The 15,634-nt window shown below is 47.1% G+C and overlaps 2 protein-coding genes across 4 annotated transcripts in view; both read left to right on the forward strand.

Moving 5' to 3' along the window:
- The window catches only part of celf2 (cugbp, Elav-like family member 2), a 1,037,523-nt gene that overhangs the window by 277,839 nt on the left and 744,050 nt on the right, over positions 1-15,634 (forward strand). The gene's annotated exons all lie outside the window — the stretch shown is intronic.
- LOC140387786 (mitochondrial import receptor subunit TOM20 homolog) lies at positions 14,085-14,477 on the forward strand. Its single transcript, XM_072470915.1, has one exon. The coding sequence runs from the start codon at positions 14,085-14,087 to the stop codon at positions 14,475-14,477; it is 393 nt and encodes a 130-aa protein (XP_072327016.1).

A 15,634-nucleotide genomic window follows, 5' to 3' on the forward strand; every position in this document is an offset into this window, starting at 1 on the left:
CAACATCGCCATGGTTTTCTGACAGTTGTGTCGCTGGTCGGGGGCTTCTGCCAGGGCTAGGGGGGATAGCGGGGGTTGGGCAGGAGGTGGGCTGTGGGGTCGGGGTGGACGGGCACGGGGGCGGAAAGGCAGCCATGCAGCCGCACATGCTGCAAACAGCCCAGAGTGAAGTTAGGGCCACGGGTCGTATAGGTGCCACCAGGCCACACCCCTCGGTGCCCTCTGGCATCAGCTGTATGGGCACACGCCAGTACAACCAGTGCCATCTTGTTGGCTGGGATATGTGTGTGGGGAGTGTAATGTGTATGTGCGGCTGCAGCTTGTCAGCCTCCGAGTGTCAATGACGGACATGGTGAATCCCGCAGCGTTTTTAATTGGAATCGATTGTGTTCCACGTGGCACCGTGCTAGCCCCTTAACAAATTCTGTGTCAACACTTTGGGCAGGATTCTCCGAACCCCCGCCGGGCCGGAGAATCGCCGGGGGCGGTGTGAATCCCGCCCCGACGCCAGCTGCCGGGAATCGCGTTGCACCGGTCTGGGGCTGTTGGCAGCGGGCCCTCCCACCGCCCCCCCCCCCAGCGATTCTCTGCTCCGCGATGGGCCGAGTGGCAACCTGTTTTCGGCCAGTCCCGCCGGCGTAAATCAAACAAGGTCCTTACCGGCGGGACCTGGCTCTACGGGCGGCCTGCGGAGTCCTCAGGGGGCGCAGGGGGATCTGGCCCCAGGGGGAGCCCCCATGGTGGCCTGGCCCGTGATCGGGGCTCACAGATCCGCGGGCGGGCCTGTGCCGTGGGGGCACTCTCCCTCCGCGCCGGCCGCTGTAAACGTCCGCTATGGGCGGCGCAGAGAAGAACGCCCCTGCGCATGCGCTGGGATCACGCCAGCACACGCTGGCGCTTCTGCGTATGCGCCAACTCACGCCAGCCGGCGGAGGCCCTTCGGCGCCGGCTGGCACGCCGCCTAGCCCGTGAAGGAGCTGAGGACTCCACACCTTCCGGGCGGCCCGACGCCGGAGTGGTTCACGCCACTCCTCGGCGCCGGTACGGACCGCCCCGCCGGTTCGGGGAGAATCCCGCCCCACATCTCAGGAACGGAGAATCCCACCAACAGTGTTTTGGCTTCAACTGCTTCCTGTGGAGTAAATTCCGTAGCTCACCATCCTCTGGCTGAAGTGATTTCCCCTCATCTCAACCCTGAATGATTTAGCCGGTATCCTCAGTGTGTGACACCAGTTCTGGACTTCCCCACCATCGGAAACCTCCGTCGCATCTACCCTTTCCTTTCCCATCTGTCGTTCCTTCCTTCTTCCTTTTAGTTTCCTTTCTGATTCTGACATGAATAAAGTTATGAAGCTCCCGTGGGCACGCTCCAGTACAACCAGTGCCATCTTGATGGCTCAGTCACCTTATTGCAATGAACAGTTACAAGGGCAGCACAGTGGCACAGTGGTTAGCACCGTTGTCTCACAGCACCAGGGACCCGGGTTCAATTCCGGCCTCAGGTGACTGTCTGTGTGGAGTTTGTACTTTCTCCCCGTGTCTCCATGGGTTTCCTCCGCGTGCTCCGGTTTCCTCCCACAATCCAAAGATGTGCATATTAGGTGGATTATCCATGCTAAATTGCCCCGTAGTGCCCAAAGATGTGTAGGTTAGGTGGGGTTATGGGGATAGGACATGGGAGTAGGCCTAGGTGGCGCTCTCTTTCAGAGGGTCGTTGCAGGCCCGATGGGCCAAATGGCCTCCTTCTGCACTGTAGGATTCTATGAACTATCGTCAATGGGATTCCAATGGGTATGGCTCTATCTTGAAGATGCCCGCTCCCATTACCACCAGGTGTTAAGAACCCCATTGATGTTCAATGGAAAGTTATCCCAAAACCCAGAAGACTAACTTGGAACACCAATTCTTGGAGCTGTATATTTCCAATTTGGTAAACTGTGAGGCAAGATATGTGAAACCAGGGAGGAATAGTCCAGTCATTGTGATCAATTAATAAAGAATAGTAATTAACTTGAAAAAAACATGAGAAGAAGGGCTATAATACTCTACAAGACATAATTACATTGATGGCTATACGCACACAGTGTTACATGAAGTTACCCCTTTGGTTCCCAACCAGCCTGAACTCTGAGGTACCACTTGTTCCCAACCAACATCCAATATTATATAACTCTATGAGCTAAATCCAGCAGATAATTGTTAAGCTCTGTGTTATGGCCGTAGTACAGATGCATACAGAACATCTAGCTCTTTGACTGGTGAGATGATTTATAAACAAGATTAACACGTGGAAAGATAACTAATGAATTGTGATACAGACAGTAATGAATCCAATGTGTCCAAGTTTGCAGACGACACCTAAGATGAGTGGTAAAGCAAAAAGTGCAGAAAATACTGGAAGTCTGCAGAGGGATTTGGATAGGCTATGTGAATGGGGTAGGGTCTGGCAGATGGAATACAATGTTGACAAATGTGAGGTTATCCATTTTGGTAGGAATAACAGCAAAAGGGATTATTATTTAAATGCTAAAATATTAAAACATGCTGTTGTGCAGAGAGACCTGGGTGTGCTAGTGCATGAGTCGCAAAAAGTTGGTTTACAGGTGCAACAGGTGATTAAGAAGGCAAATGGAATTTTGTCCTTCATTGCTAGAGGGATGGAGTTTAAGACTAGGGAGGTTATGCTGCAATTGTATAAGGTGTTAGTGAGGGCACACCTGGAGTATTGTGTTCAGCTTTGGTCTCCTTACTTGAGAAAGGACGTACTGGCACTGGAGGGTGTGCAGAGGAGATTCACTAGGTTAATCCCAGATCTGAAGGAGTTGGATTACGAAGAGAGGTTGAGTAGACTGGGACTGTACTCGTTGGAATTTAGAAGGATGAGGGGGGATCTTATAGAAACATATAAAATTATGAAGGGAATAGATAGGATAGATGCGGGCAGGTTGTTTCCACTGGCGGGTGAAAGCAGAACTAGGGGGCATAGCCTCAAAATAAGGGGAAGTAGATTTAGGACTGAGTTTAGGAGGAACTTCTTCACCCAATGGGTTGTGAATCTATGGAATTCCTTGTCCAGTGAAGCAGTAGAGGCTCCTTGATTAAATGTTTTTAAGATAAAGATAGATAGTTTTTTGAAGAATAAAGGGATTAAGGGTTATGGTGTTCGGGCCGGAAAGTGGAGCTGAGTCCACAAAAGATCAGCCCTGATCTCATTGAATGGTGGAGCAGGCTTGAGGGGCCAGATGGCCTACTCCTGCTCCTAGTTCTTATGTTCTTATGTTCTTAAATCAATTCAGCGAATTCTCCTGGAGCTACTTCTAGTGCAGCTTTCATCTTATGCGACTTACTACCAACTGCCGGATATCTCTGGTCACATGGTAGATCTCTATCACCACCATCTGGTTGGAAGTCACATCGATGACTATATACATTGATGAACAACTATATACAAAACTGTGCACAGGCATACCACCACAATAATTACCATGCACAAGTTATTTGGCCACATTTGGGAAAACCGTCTTCAGTTTCAGTGAAGGTGGAATCTTCCCGGTTCGAGTTTTGGATGTTACCTGGCTGCCCATTTAGCAATAACTTGTTTCAGCAACTGGGTGTGGCTGTGATGGTAGCTGCTACTGTGTCTCTTTCTCTAGTTATTGTGCTATGGCTATGTCATTCTTTTCCTTTGATGTTACCCACCCGGGATTTTCACATGTACTTGTCAATTTCCTTATCTACCCACTTTGAAGTTACCTCTTCTATTCCTCAATTGTTTTTCCCTAGCCAAATAGGTAAACACTTGCTTTTCTCACTGATATGCCAATTCATATCAAAATCTCTCAGACAGCTGACGTTATCAATGCCCTTTTTTATTTTACATTATCCCAATTTCATTTTTTAATCTTAATTTCCCCCAATTCTTCACACAGGCATGAATGGGTTAAAATTCCTCCTGATATGTTTAAGCACAGTGATCAAGCAGGCAGGGTTATTTATAGCTGTAATAAACCTGGCTTTTTTTCCATTCGCATTCAAGACTGAACTATTCTGAACACTAACAACATAGTATAACTTCAGCGCAACATAGAATTCAGCTCCACTGTTGATACATCCCTAAAATGACAGAAGCTTTCTGTCTGTGTTGAACTCCCTTCCTTGTCGTGTTATGTCATTATGTGGGGCTTTGTTTGCTGGACCCATATGTGCGCAAACCAGGAGAAAAGTCCATTAGATCAGATCGTGCCTGCGTGTTTCCACTGGATGGGACTCTCTTAATGAAGAATTTCTCGACAAAATACAATTAAATTAACTCAGCACAATTATGATGGGATTAGAGAGATCATTAAAGTGCATGTATTAAATATGAGATTGCTCCCAGTCTGTGTGCGCAAATGAAAATCTACAGTGACTGCAAGCTAAGATTAAATCTCCTCTAAGTGCAATGATTTTGTGAATTTCCCTACCCAGTAACTGGCTGAAATTCAAAAAGGCAGGTTGATTTTCTCATATTATAATGGATTTATATCAATCTATATGATATATTCTAAGGAAGCTAAACAATAAGCTCAAACTGGGTTAATGCCAATCATTATTGACATCCAACTCCATCGTCTTACTTCTTTTTACCTCATTCTCACTTGTACAATAGTTAGCAATCTTTCCATCGTGTTTTAGAATATATATATTTCTGATACCAAAGTTTGAGGTCACGTACCACCGACTCAAGAACAGCTTCTTCCCTACTGCCATCAGACTTTTGAATAGACCTACCTCATATTAAGTTGATCCTTTCTCTACACCTTGCTATAGCTGTAACATTGTATTCTGTAGTCTCTCCTTCCTTCCCTATGTACGGTATGAATTGTTTGTACAGCATGCAAGAAACAATACTTTTCACTGTGTACGAATACATGTGACAATTATAAATTAAATCAAAAAAAAAGTCTCATCTTCCCCTCCCTCTTTTTCATTCATTCTTTTACTCTGTATTTTTTCAGAGGTTTTCTATCGATCTCTCTCATTGTCACACAGTCTTTTGGCACCACCTAGTCCTGTTCCTTAATTCTCCCAGCATTGGTTTTCGCAGTTTGCCAGCATCTTCCACACTCCCGGCTGTGCCTGTTGCCTTGTTCAATCTGTTCTCTCAATCTCTCAGCACTATCCCCATTGATCCTGAAGCATTATCTCACTCTATCTCCTCGCTCTGTCTCTTCAATTTCATAGTCCTCTTTGATCCCAAGGCTTTGGCCTTCTCAGACTCTCATCAGTGTTGTCTGGCAGTTGTATCTCCCGTCTGTGTCCCTTTGAGTCTGTAGCTCTCTGCCCATTGATCCCTGAGCTCTATCATCCTCTGCTGGCTTTATCTCTTGTCTCGGTTTCTCATGCCCTTCTCCATCTACTTATGGGATTTGACTTGTATAACAAAATGTACTTTGCTGTTGCTAATGAAAACTTGCACTGGTTGTTAACCTGTACTTTAATCATATTGCATCAACAAAATATTTTCCATTTGCACAATGGGCAAATGGCTCCCATTCCTTTGGAAGGTTCTAGGACTTTTGAAAAGTTGATGCTTGTGAGTGAATTGCCAATTCTTTTAATTGGCGTTTCTCACATTTATAAACTGTTGTATATATACATTACATTTTCCTTGCCCACGTTAACTTACTTTATTGTATAGAGAGGTTTATTTTGTCCTTTGTTTAACTGACCCTATATACATTTTGCTGTCCTCTGGATCGGTCTATGGTTCCTCCCCGTTCCCTGTTGTCCTTGTCCCAGCCCTTTGGCTTCAGCTGTGTTTTTCTTTTTATTTTCTGGGAAAGAGGGGGGGGCAGCCCCCCCTCCCTCCTCTTCTCATGTGGTTTCACCACCTTCCTTCCGTCTCCCCCTCTCCCCCCCCCCCCACCCCCACCCCGGGTTGCGCAGTCCTTTGGTTCCTTGACTACCATGGTTTTTTATTCTTAGCTTACTCCTCGTTGCTGGCCTCGAACAGGTTTTGGAACAGGCCGACAAACTGCCCCCAAGTATCCAGGAAGCCTTCCTTCCTCTTTACACAGAGGGTAGTGGGTGCCTTGAACTCGCTGTCGGAGGAGGTGGTGGAAGCAGGGACGATAGTGATGTTTAAGGGGCATCTTGACAAACACAGGACTAGGATGGGAATAGAGGGATACGGATCCATGAAGTGTAGAAGATTTTAGTTTAGGCAGGCAGCATGGTCGGCACAGGCTTGGAGGGCCGAAGGGCCTGTTCCTGTGCTGTACTTTTCTTTGTTCTCTGTTCTTTGACCGTCAGATGGCGTACTTAATCTTTTCCAGGTGGAGAAATTCCGAGAGGTCAGCGAGCCATGTTTTTTAACTAATGTGCTGGATTTTACATTCCCCATCCGGCAGGTTTGAAGGCAATGGGGCGAGTTAAATCCAGCCAGACCGTACAATTATACCAGTGGCAGGGTTGGCATTGAGCAGTACACCTGCCAGTGGACTAATTTAGATCCTTAAGTGGGCAATCCCACCACCACCAGGATTTAACTAGAGAGGCTCACACCAAGCGGCCTGCCCAACAGGTCCCCCTGCACAGGTTGGTGGCGAGCATGGGGGAACCCATCCTCAATGGGCCACTTGGGCCAATCGCAGGACCTCTTTCTAAGTTTATAACCTATTCAGGTTGCCCTCACCCACTGGCCTCTCAAACCTAAGGCCTCACACCGGGCCCTGCTAGCATGGCACGTGCCGAGATCTCCAAATACTGACCCAAATCCCAATCTAACATCTGCTCTGTCTGGCCCTGGAGAACTGATGGTCTCTGATTGGCGGGCTAAATGGCTGCCTGGTAGCCAGTGTTACCCCAGCAGGCGTCTCCCCTCCCCCAATCTTTTGTGTGTGTGTGTGTGGGGTGGTGGGGGGGGGGGGGAAGACGGGAAATCATACATCTAATTCAGCCCCTTGATTCCTGTAGCGCACAATGACTTATGCGAGATTGGAAGCGATGAAGTCTATCTAGGCTTTATTAAGCGAAACTTGTCCCCAGCAGCTCAGCAACAGAATGAGGCTGCGGGGAGAAGCTCGAGCTCTTATACTCCGCCTTCAGGGCGGAGCCAGAAGTCGGCAGATCCAACCAGGACCCGGGACCTGTCAGCCAATAGCCTCTCGGCTTCACAGGTACCACATTACCCCTAATACATACCACCACAATTCCCTTTTTTAAAAATAAATTAAGAGTACCCACACGGTGGCGCAGTGGTTAGCATTGCTTCCTCACAGCGCCGAGGTCCTAGGTTCGATCCCGGCTCTGGGTTACTGTCCGGGTGGAGTTTGCACATTCTCCCCGTGTTTGTGTGGGTTTCGCCCCCACAACGCAAAGATGTGCACGGTAGGTGGATTGGCCGCGCTAAATTGCCCCTTAATTGGAAAAAATGAATTGGGTACTCTAATTTTTGTTTTTAAAGAACCAAAGAACCTGATGAGAAGCGGATTGGTGAACCAGAGCCATCTACGGATTTCCCTTCTGCCCAGCAGAGTATGGGAGATCATCCAAAGGTCTCAAATCCCCAAAAGCCTCCCAAAGAGCTGGGAACGCATTCAAGTCGGCTTGTGAAACCACCACATCGGGTATCTGTGTCAAAATAAAATGGAAGTCCGAGACTTGGGAGATGTAGTATAATGGAGAGAAGCAGAGAATTGAGAGGAGATGTAATATAAGGGGTTAATTCTCAGTGTTATATGCCAGACACCTACACGTCATCAGAGTGAATGATGATTGTCCCATGATCCTATCTCTATCTTGTCGACCTCATGGCAAAAAAGCCGTAGTAACAGATGTTCCAATAACATTTGGTGTTTTCTTCACATGAGCAGACTGTAAGTATTATGTCAGCACAAGAAGAGGAAGAATATTAATAATAATCTTTATTAGTGTCACAAGTAGGCTTACATTAACACTGCAATGAAGTTACTGTGAAAAGCCCCTAGTCGCCACATTCCGGTGCCTGTTCAGGTACACTGAGGGAGAATTCAGAGTGTCCAAATGACCTAAGAAGCACGTCTTTCGAGACTTGTGGGAGGAAACCGGAGCACCCGGAGGAAACCCACGCAGACACGGGGAGAACGTGCAGACTCCGCACAGACAGTGACCCAAGCCGGGAATCGAACATGGGACCCTGGAGCAGTGAAGCAACAGTGCTACTCACTGTGCTACCGTAGAGCCTTCAACCATGTTCTGTGAGGCAACTGACCCATTTCATCCAAGAAGCTGCATGCCATTGCTGTGAATGGGCAATGTTGATGGCCACCAATGACTATGTTCACATCTGCATTGTTGTTGGCAGTGGTTCAGTTGGTAGAACTGCTGTTTTTGAGTCAGAGGCGGATCCAATCCCACTCCAGAGATTCGAGCACAAAATTCAAGCTAACACTCCACTGCAGTGCCTAGGGAGTGCTGCACTGTTGGAAGGTGCCTTTTTTTGCAGATTTTTCTATTTGTATGGCTGGGAAAGCGGTTGTGGTTCAATGCCAGGGTTAACAATCCATTCAATGGCTTTAGCTGACTCGGTCTGAATGGTTGTGATGCCACCAGGACTGGGTCTCTGGGCGCGTGTTCAGCATGTAGACAATGGCCACAGTCACAATTTGAGCCATTCCTCCCGTTTCACTTGTGGATCAAGTAGCCACATCTTCCCTGGTCCGTTCTCAAGCAGTCGAGTGTTTGTCTGGAATTTCCAAGGAAGTTTCAGTCCTGGGGCTTCAGCACTCGGGTCAGTTAGCAGATTGTGGTTTGTGTTATTTTGCTGTCCAATTGGAAGTGCGCCATTCATAATAATAATAATAATCTTTATTGTCACAAGTAGGCTTACATTAACACTGCAATGAAGTTACTGTGATAAACCCCTGGTCGCCACATTCCGGCGCCCGTTCGGGTACACAGAGGGAGAATTCAGAATGTCCAAATTACCTAACAGCACGTCTTTCGAGACTTGTGGGAGGAAACCGGAGCACCCGGAGGAAACCCACGCAGACACGGGGAGAACGTGAAGACTCCGCACAGACAGTCACCCAAGCCGGGAATCGAACCTGGGGCCCTGGCTCTGTGAAGCAACAGTGCTAACCACTGTGCTACCGTGCTGCCCACTAGAGTTGGGGTTGTTGTCAGTTTGTAGGGTGGGTTTGTTTCAGCTGGTGCTACAGGATTTCTGACCCATTCATTGGGGCAAGGTCCTGTGTCAATGGAAGTGTTTACGTAGCTCTCGGCCAGTGGTGTTGTTTGCGGAAAGTAGTTCCCTCTGGAGGTTCAGTATGTGCGAGCACAGGAAGCTACTCGAGCTGTGTTAGTCTCAACATGCCAGAAACAATGCATATGGCTTCCCAGAGGTGGCTATCCACCACACTTCTGTGACGGCTCCTGAGGCGTTACATCGAGGCCCCACCTACCCTCTCACGTGGCTGTAAAAGATCGTCCAGGACTATTTTGAAGAAGAGCATGGGGGATTTCCCTGGCGTCCTGGCTATTAGATATCCCTCAACCAACTTAAAACCTGATTATCTGGCCATAACCACACTGTTGTTTGCGGGAGCTTGTTGCATGCAAATTAGCAGTTGTGTTTCCTACGTTACAACAACCATTACACTTCAAAAATTACTTCCTTGGCTGTGAAGTGCTTTGAATTCATGAAAGGCACCAGGGAATTGCACCTTTTTGTTTAACTTAAATATCCTGACCTCAACAATCCTGTCAGCAAATCCTACAAGCTTTTGTAAAGAAACACTTCCAGATGTCTGCCCGAAACCTGACCTCGTCGACAGGGTTATTTTTGGTTATTGAAATTTTCACATTTAATCCTCGACTCGGTTGTCGGAATCACCAACCTCAATAAAATGAAAACATTTGCCCTGCTGGTTGTTGGACAGCAGCTTGAGGTAGTTCACAGGGAATGGGGTATTAACTAAAAACAGAAGCACGGTTGCTTTGTTGTTTTATCCTTCCTGTTCTTAAGGATGAGAGACCCGTGAGTTGTTTCCTCCACACCATTTGGTCTTCATCACTGAGAAGGAGGTGGAGTCAGTAGTTTGAAGCTGGAACCACTCACTCTCACTAGTCCTACCATTCCTGCATTTAAGGGGTTGACGTTGCTGGAGATGTCACTTCTTCTAAAGGTAAAAATGGTTCTGAATCCCTCACTGGCACTACCAAGAGTGTTGTCAACTCGATCCATGGAATAAGTGACCAGGGAAGACATGGAACTATGAATGAGTGGAAATGTTTGCGGTCTTCCTCCCATGCTCAAAACGGCGGCACATTCTAAGTTTATGCCAATGCTGTTTCGAAACCATCGGCGCGGAAGCTGTATGAACCTTGTCCGGATTGAAGCAACTTTTCCTCTATCTTCCTTTAGGAACACAGTTAACTTCAATGAGGTAGAAGGGGCTGGTTTTAGCACAGGCCTAAATAGCTGGCTTTTAAAGCAGCCCAAGACAGGTCAGCAGCGCGTGTTCAATTCCCGTGCCAGCCTCCCCGAACAGGAGCCGGAATGTGGTGACGAGGGGCTTTTCACTGTAACTTCATTTGAAGCCTACTTGTGACAATAAGGAATTTTCATTTCATTTCATTTCATTAGTACACAGGGCTAAAACCAAGATGGCCACCATTTGACACTGTGGAAGCAGGTGCAATGATGGATGTCATTATTTGGTGGACAGGGTATGGGTGTTTCTGGGTCAGGATGTATCAGACCGAAGAAACACTTAAGAGTTGAGAACCTTTCGATGAGGAACAAGCCTTGAAGCCAATTTGTTTTTCCTAGATCTGAAACTCATCTTCCCACAATCGTTCTGGCCCTCAATTTCATTCCCTCTCCAATTTGCAACTCATTGTTTCTTCGAACTAATTTACACAGTCTGCTTCCAGTTATTCCACAAAGCTATTACCCTTAGGTTGAAAGACATGCACCTGTTTTTTCTTCTTCCTTTTAATTTCCTTATATTTAATTAATTACTGAACCTGGTGTTTGAACCCTTCACCATAGTAATCAGGTTGTCCCAAATTCCATTGAGCCAAAGATATTAACTTCTCAGGGAAGTGACTCAGACACGAGTAATCCTTCAGCACTATTAAACTCTGAATACAGACAACATACATGAGATGAGTCATCTTCCTCAAGCACTCGTGGATGTCATCAACAATGTTTATTGCCCATCATTTGTGACAGAAACAGAAGTATTATTCTACAGATCGAACTGGCTGGAGATGCTTTTAAGTTATGTTTACCCTGTCTTATCTAAAATCATATACAAAAAATACCACATTTTACTCATTCTTGTTCTTGTCACCTCCCCTCCTTTTTTAAAAATAAATTTAGAGTACCCAATTATTTTTTTTTCAATTAAGGGGCAATTTAGCGTGTTCAATCCACCTACCCTGCACATCTTTGGGCTGTGGGGGCGAAACCCACGCAAACACAGGGAGAACGTGCAAACTCCACACGGACAGTGACCCGGAGCCAGGATCGAACCCGGGTTCTTGGCGGCGTGAGGCAGCAGTGCTAACCACTGGGCCGCCGTGCCTCCTCATTTTACTCCCCTCCTGTTGGTGATCTAATACAGGGTTTTTCAAACTGCGAGTAGTGACCCCGTGGGTAGGTGTCGGGAGGGTCGCAGAACGACCAGCCGCAGCGTTCCCGATCACGGGGAGAAGCACCCAACGGCCAAGATTGGCTTTTGAGTTGGGAATGCCGCCGCCGGCCAGCCTTTAAATACAAATGATGGTGTCTTCTTGCCAGAAACGGCAGCAGAGAGCAGGTCACGCGTCCAGTACGTGCACTGAGATCACACTCTCTGTACGTCCGTGCTTTGGACGCGAAATCACGGAGGAGAGATTCCTCCATTTTGTAGCTGCCAGCAAGCAAGCAACAGGACTGTGGCAGAACTGAAGATGGATCATTTTCTAAAAAGGAAGAGAGGGCCAGAGACAAAAAGAGGCCAGAACCTCACAACTGAATCTGCTGGAGTCACGGCAGGAGAAAGCAGTGCTGGTGTGAGCTCCAGGATCTTTGGGGAACAACCCATGCAGAAGAAATTGCAACCCGGGAATAAAGCATGATTTCCTGAGGTATGGTTTTGTTAATTGTGCCAGTGCAAATCAGGATGCAAAGCCCATGTGTGTTATATGCAGGGAAGTACTTTCAAATGAAAGTTTAAAACCCTCAAAACTTCAAAAGCATTTGAAGACTAAGCATGGCGAGTTCAAGGACAAACCTCCTATTTTTTCAAGGGATCCTTAAATCATCAGCCAAAGTCCTTCGCAGAAATGTAACATCCAATGACAAAGCCGGTGAGATCATGAGGATAAAGCAGGCTCACCTGTCGCATTACAGGTAAGTGAAAATAGTGGGTCGCGATGGTTTGTCGGCGTGGGTCCCGAAGGTCGGCAGGTTGGTAAACGTGGGTCCCGAGATAAAGAATTTGAAAAACACTGATCTAATACCCCAACCAAATGACCATAATTCCCATGTCTGAGCTGTGGCAGTTAACGTGGGAAGAATGGAGGTGTTATCACAGCCAATGTCTGCACATCTTCTTGCACTAGAATACAACACAAAGAGGAATGGGATGGGTTTTTTCCCTCCCTGCACCAGTGGCTCATGTGGAACTCCTACAAAAGCAGCATCTGAGATTGTTTCACTCGGTGCCTGTTAGGAATCAGCCAGGCCTTCCTGGTCTCCTGACTCAGTTACTTTGCAAGAAAATCTCACTGAAACAGTGAGAGAACCGACGCTGCCTTTTACACATAAAGAAATTCAGAGTTTTTAAAAATAAATTTCGAGTACCCAATTCATTTTTTTTTCCCCAATTAAGGGGCAACTTAGCGTGGCCAATCTACCTACCCTGCACACCTTCGGGTTGTGGGGGCGAGACCCACGCAGACACGAGGGGAATGTGCAAACTCCACACTGACAGTGACCCGGGGCTGGGATCGAACCTAAGACCTCGGCGCCGTGAGGCAGCAGGGCTAACCCACTGCGCCACCGTACTGCCAGAAATTCAGAATTTAATCCCCAAGCCTGTGTTTTAAAGTTTTTGTTTATTTTGATTCATCTTTCTCTTCTTTCTTTCCCTTTATGGGAAGTGTGGGGCGGCACGGTCGCACGATGGCTAGCACTGTTGCTTCACAGCATCAGGGTCCCCGATTCGATTCCCAGCTTGGGTCACTGTTTGTGCAGAGTCTGCACGTTCTCCCCGTGTCTTCATGGGTTTCTTCCGGGTGCTCCGGTTTCCTCCCACAAGTCCCGAAAGACATGCTTGTAAGGTGAATTTTACATTTTGAATTCTCCCTCTGTGTTTCCGAACAGGATCAGGAATGTGGCGACTAGGGGCTTTTCACAGTAACTTCACTGCAGTGTTAATGTAAGCCTACAGGTGACACTTATAAAGATTATACATTATAATAATTCCAGCGGAGGCCAGTCTAAATTAAATAAAGATTTATTCTTGAGCAGAAATAAAGCCACAACCGAGACACACAAAGCCAGCATCCCAGCTTGGGACCATCGAGGATGCCACTCCAGGTCTGGGACACAGAATTTAAGGTCCCACCAGTGAGACCCTATTGAGCTAGCCTCCGCCCGCTCAATACAGGAACACGTACTCCATGGAGCCCATAGGGAGATCAATCAATGATCCGCCGTGGTCTTCGTGGAAGCTATAACAGGAAGAAAGTGTGCAGATCAGTGTGTGAAACTGGAATGTCTGAGAGTGAAGGTATGGGCTCATTTGGGAGAGGCAGGATTACTCCAAATGCAGTGAGGGTTCACTTTTGTTTATAGCATCTGTCAATTCATCTTGTCTTCCCTTCCGCATTTTGTATCCATGGGGGCATCCTGCACTGTGGGCCTCAAGCCCTTTGAGTTTAGCAATCAAAAACAAATGTTGCTTTTCAAGCAAAAATGCGTGTGGCATTGTAGCATTTGTCATGACGACAATGGGCTTCAGGCTAGACATCACAATCAGCATTGTTCACTGCAAGCAGCCTCAGCCTGCCCATCAGACAAAGAAAGACAGTGAACGTACGAAGAGTGGTTAACGGACTGGGCTATGATGAGGAAGACCAGCGCGATTGCAGTGGGGATTTGTGGAGCCCTCTTTGTTGGATATTGCATCTACTTCGACAGGAAGCGACGGAATGAGCCCAGCTTTAAGAAGCGGCTACAGGATCGAAGAAGGAAGCAGAGATTGGCCACAAAGGGTGATGGCCTGTCCTACGTCCCAAGTCAGAAGGACTCAGAGGCCATGCAGGCAATTTTCCTGGAGCAGATCCAGCTTGGAGAGGAGTTTCTGGCACAAGGTGACTATGAGATTGGTGTCGACCACCTGTCGAATGCCATTGCAATTTGTGGCCAACCTCGCCAACTGCTCCAAGTTCTCCAACAGACCATCCCTCCACCAATTTTCCATTTGCTCCTGAGGAAACTCTCCACCATCAGCGTATGAAGCGAGAGGCAGCAGATGATATTGAGTGAGGAGCTTCGACCACGGACCATATCTCTTTATATTTCAGATAAAGCAACGCCTAACACAGATCTCTGTGTCTAAACTGGGAAGTGTCTTTAATTTAGACTTGCTGCATCCACAAAGAAGGATCACTTTCTTCCGCGCACCATTTTCCCCACCATGTGCAGCGCCCTGCTCCAGACACACACCTGCGCACACGCACTCCCCAGCAACCTCACAGTGTACTTGACACTTATCTTTTCACAATCCCACCACATATTACAATGAGGTCGGGAACCTGAGCAAGAAGTAGGGGAGGGGAGGAATGGACTGTGAATCATTAGGAGGAGGCTTTAGAAGAAAATGAGGGAGGTGACACGCGGGGGAGCTAAGAAGAGAATTCCAGGGTGTGGAGGGGAGGAGATGGGGTGGCGGCTGAAGGTTTTGTCACTTTTGGTGGAATATGATGAGGAAAGGAAAATCTTGCTCTGTAGTGCACAATGAGATGGGTAGAGAGCTCACGGTGGGATATAGGAATGGAAAAGATTACACAGACTGAGAGAAAACATGATGTGGTGATGCCGGCGTTGGACTGGGGTGAGCACGGTAAGAAGTTTTACAACACCAGGTTAAAGTCCAACAGGTTTGTTTCGATGTCACTAGCTTTTGGAGCGCTGCTCCTTCCTCAGGTGAGGAACATATATCTTGTGTGGGACATATCCTGTGTTTCTGCTAGCTGGCTTTTCTTTTCTTCTATTCCCCAGGCGTAAACTGAAATATTGACAAATTCTGCATTGTATTAACTGTGCAGTCAGACTTTTCTTCTTCGCATAATTGCCAACTTGCAGTTTTATCATTTGATAGGCCAGTCCATTAGTTGAGCTTTCCTGTAACTAGAATTTTCAGAATGTGAAATGATAAGCTATTCTGGGGGGAAAAAAATGAATACCAAGCGGGGATTCTGAAGCTGTATTCAACCTTTTGGTTCTGCTAATACCGATAAACTGCATGCACTTCGCGTTTGACATGTAGTGACATCGTCAGACCTACTTCATTAATTATAGCCTCTTCTTTACAACGGGACAAGAAACTTCTGGCTGAATTGACACTTCTACGACAGTTGTGCAACTCAGTAATAAATTACAATCTTTTAATGC

Source organism: Scyliorhinus torazame, chromosome 13, assembly GCF_047496885.1.
Source record: "Scyliorhinus torazame isolate Kashiwa2021f chromosome 13, sScyTor2.1, whole genome shotgun sequence".
NCBI classification, from domain to species: domain Eukaryota; kingdom Metazoa; phylum Chordata; class Chondrichthyes; order Carcharhiniformes; family Scyliorhinidae; genus Scyliorhinus; species Scyliorhinus torazame.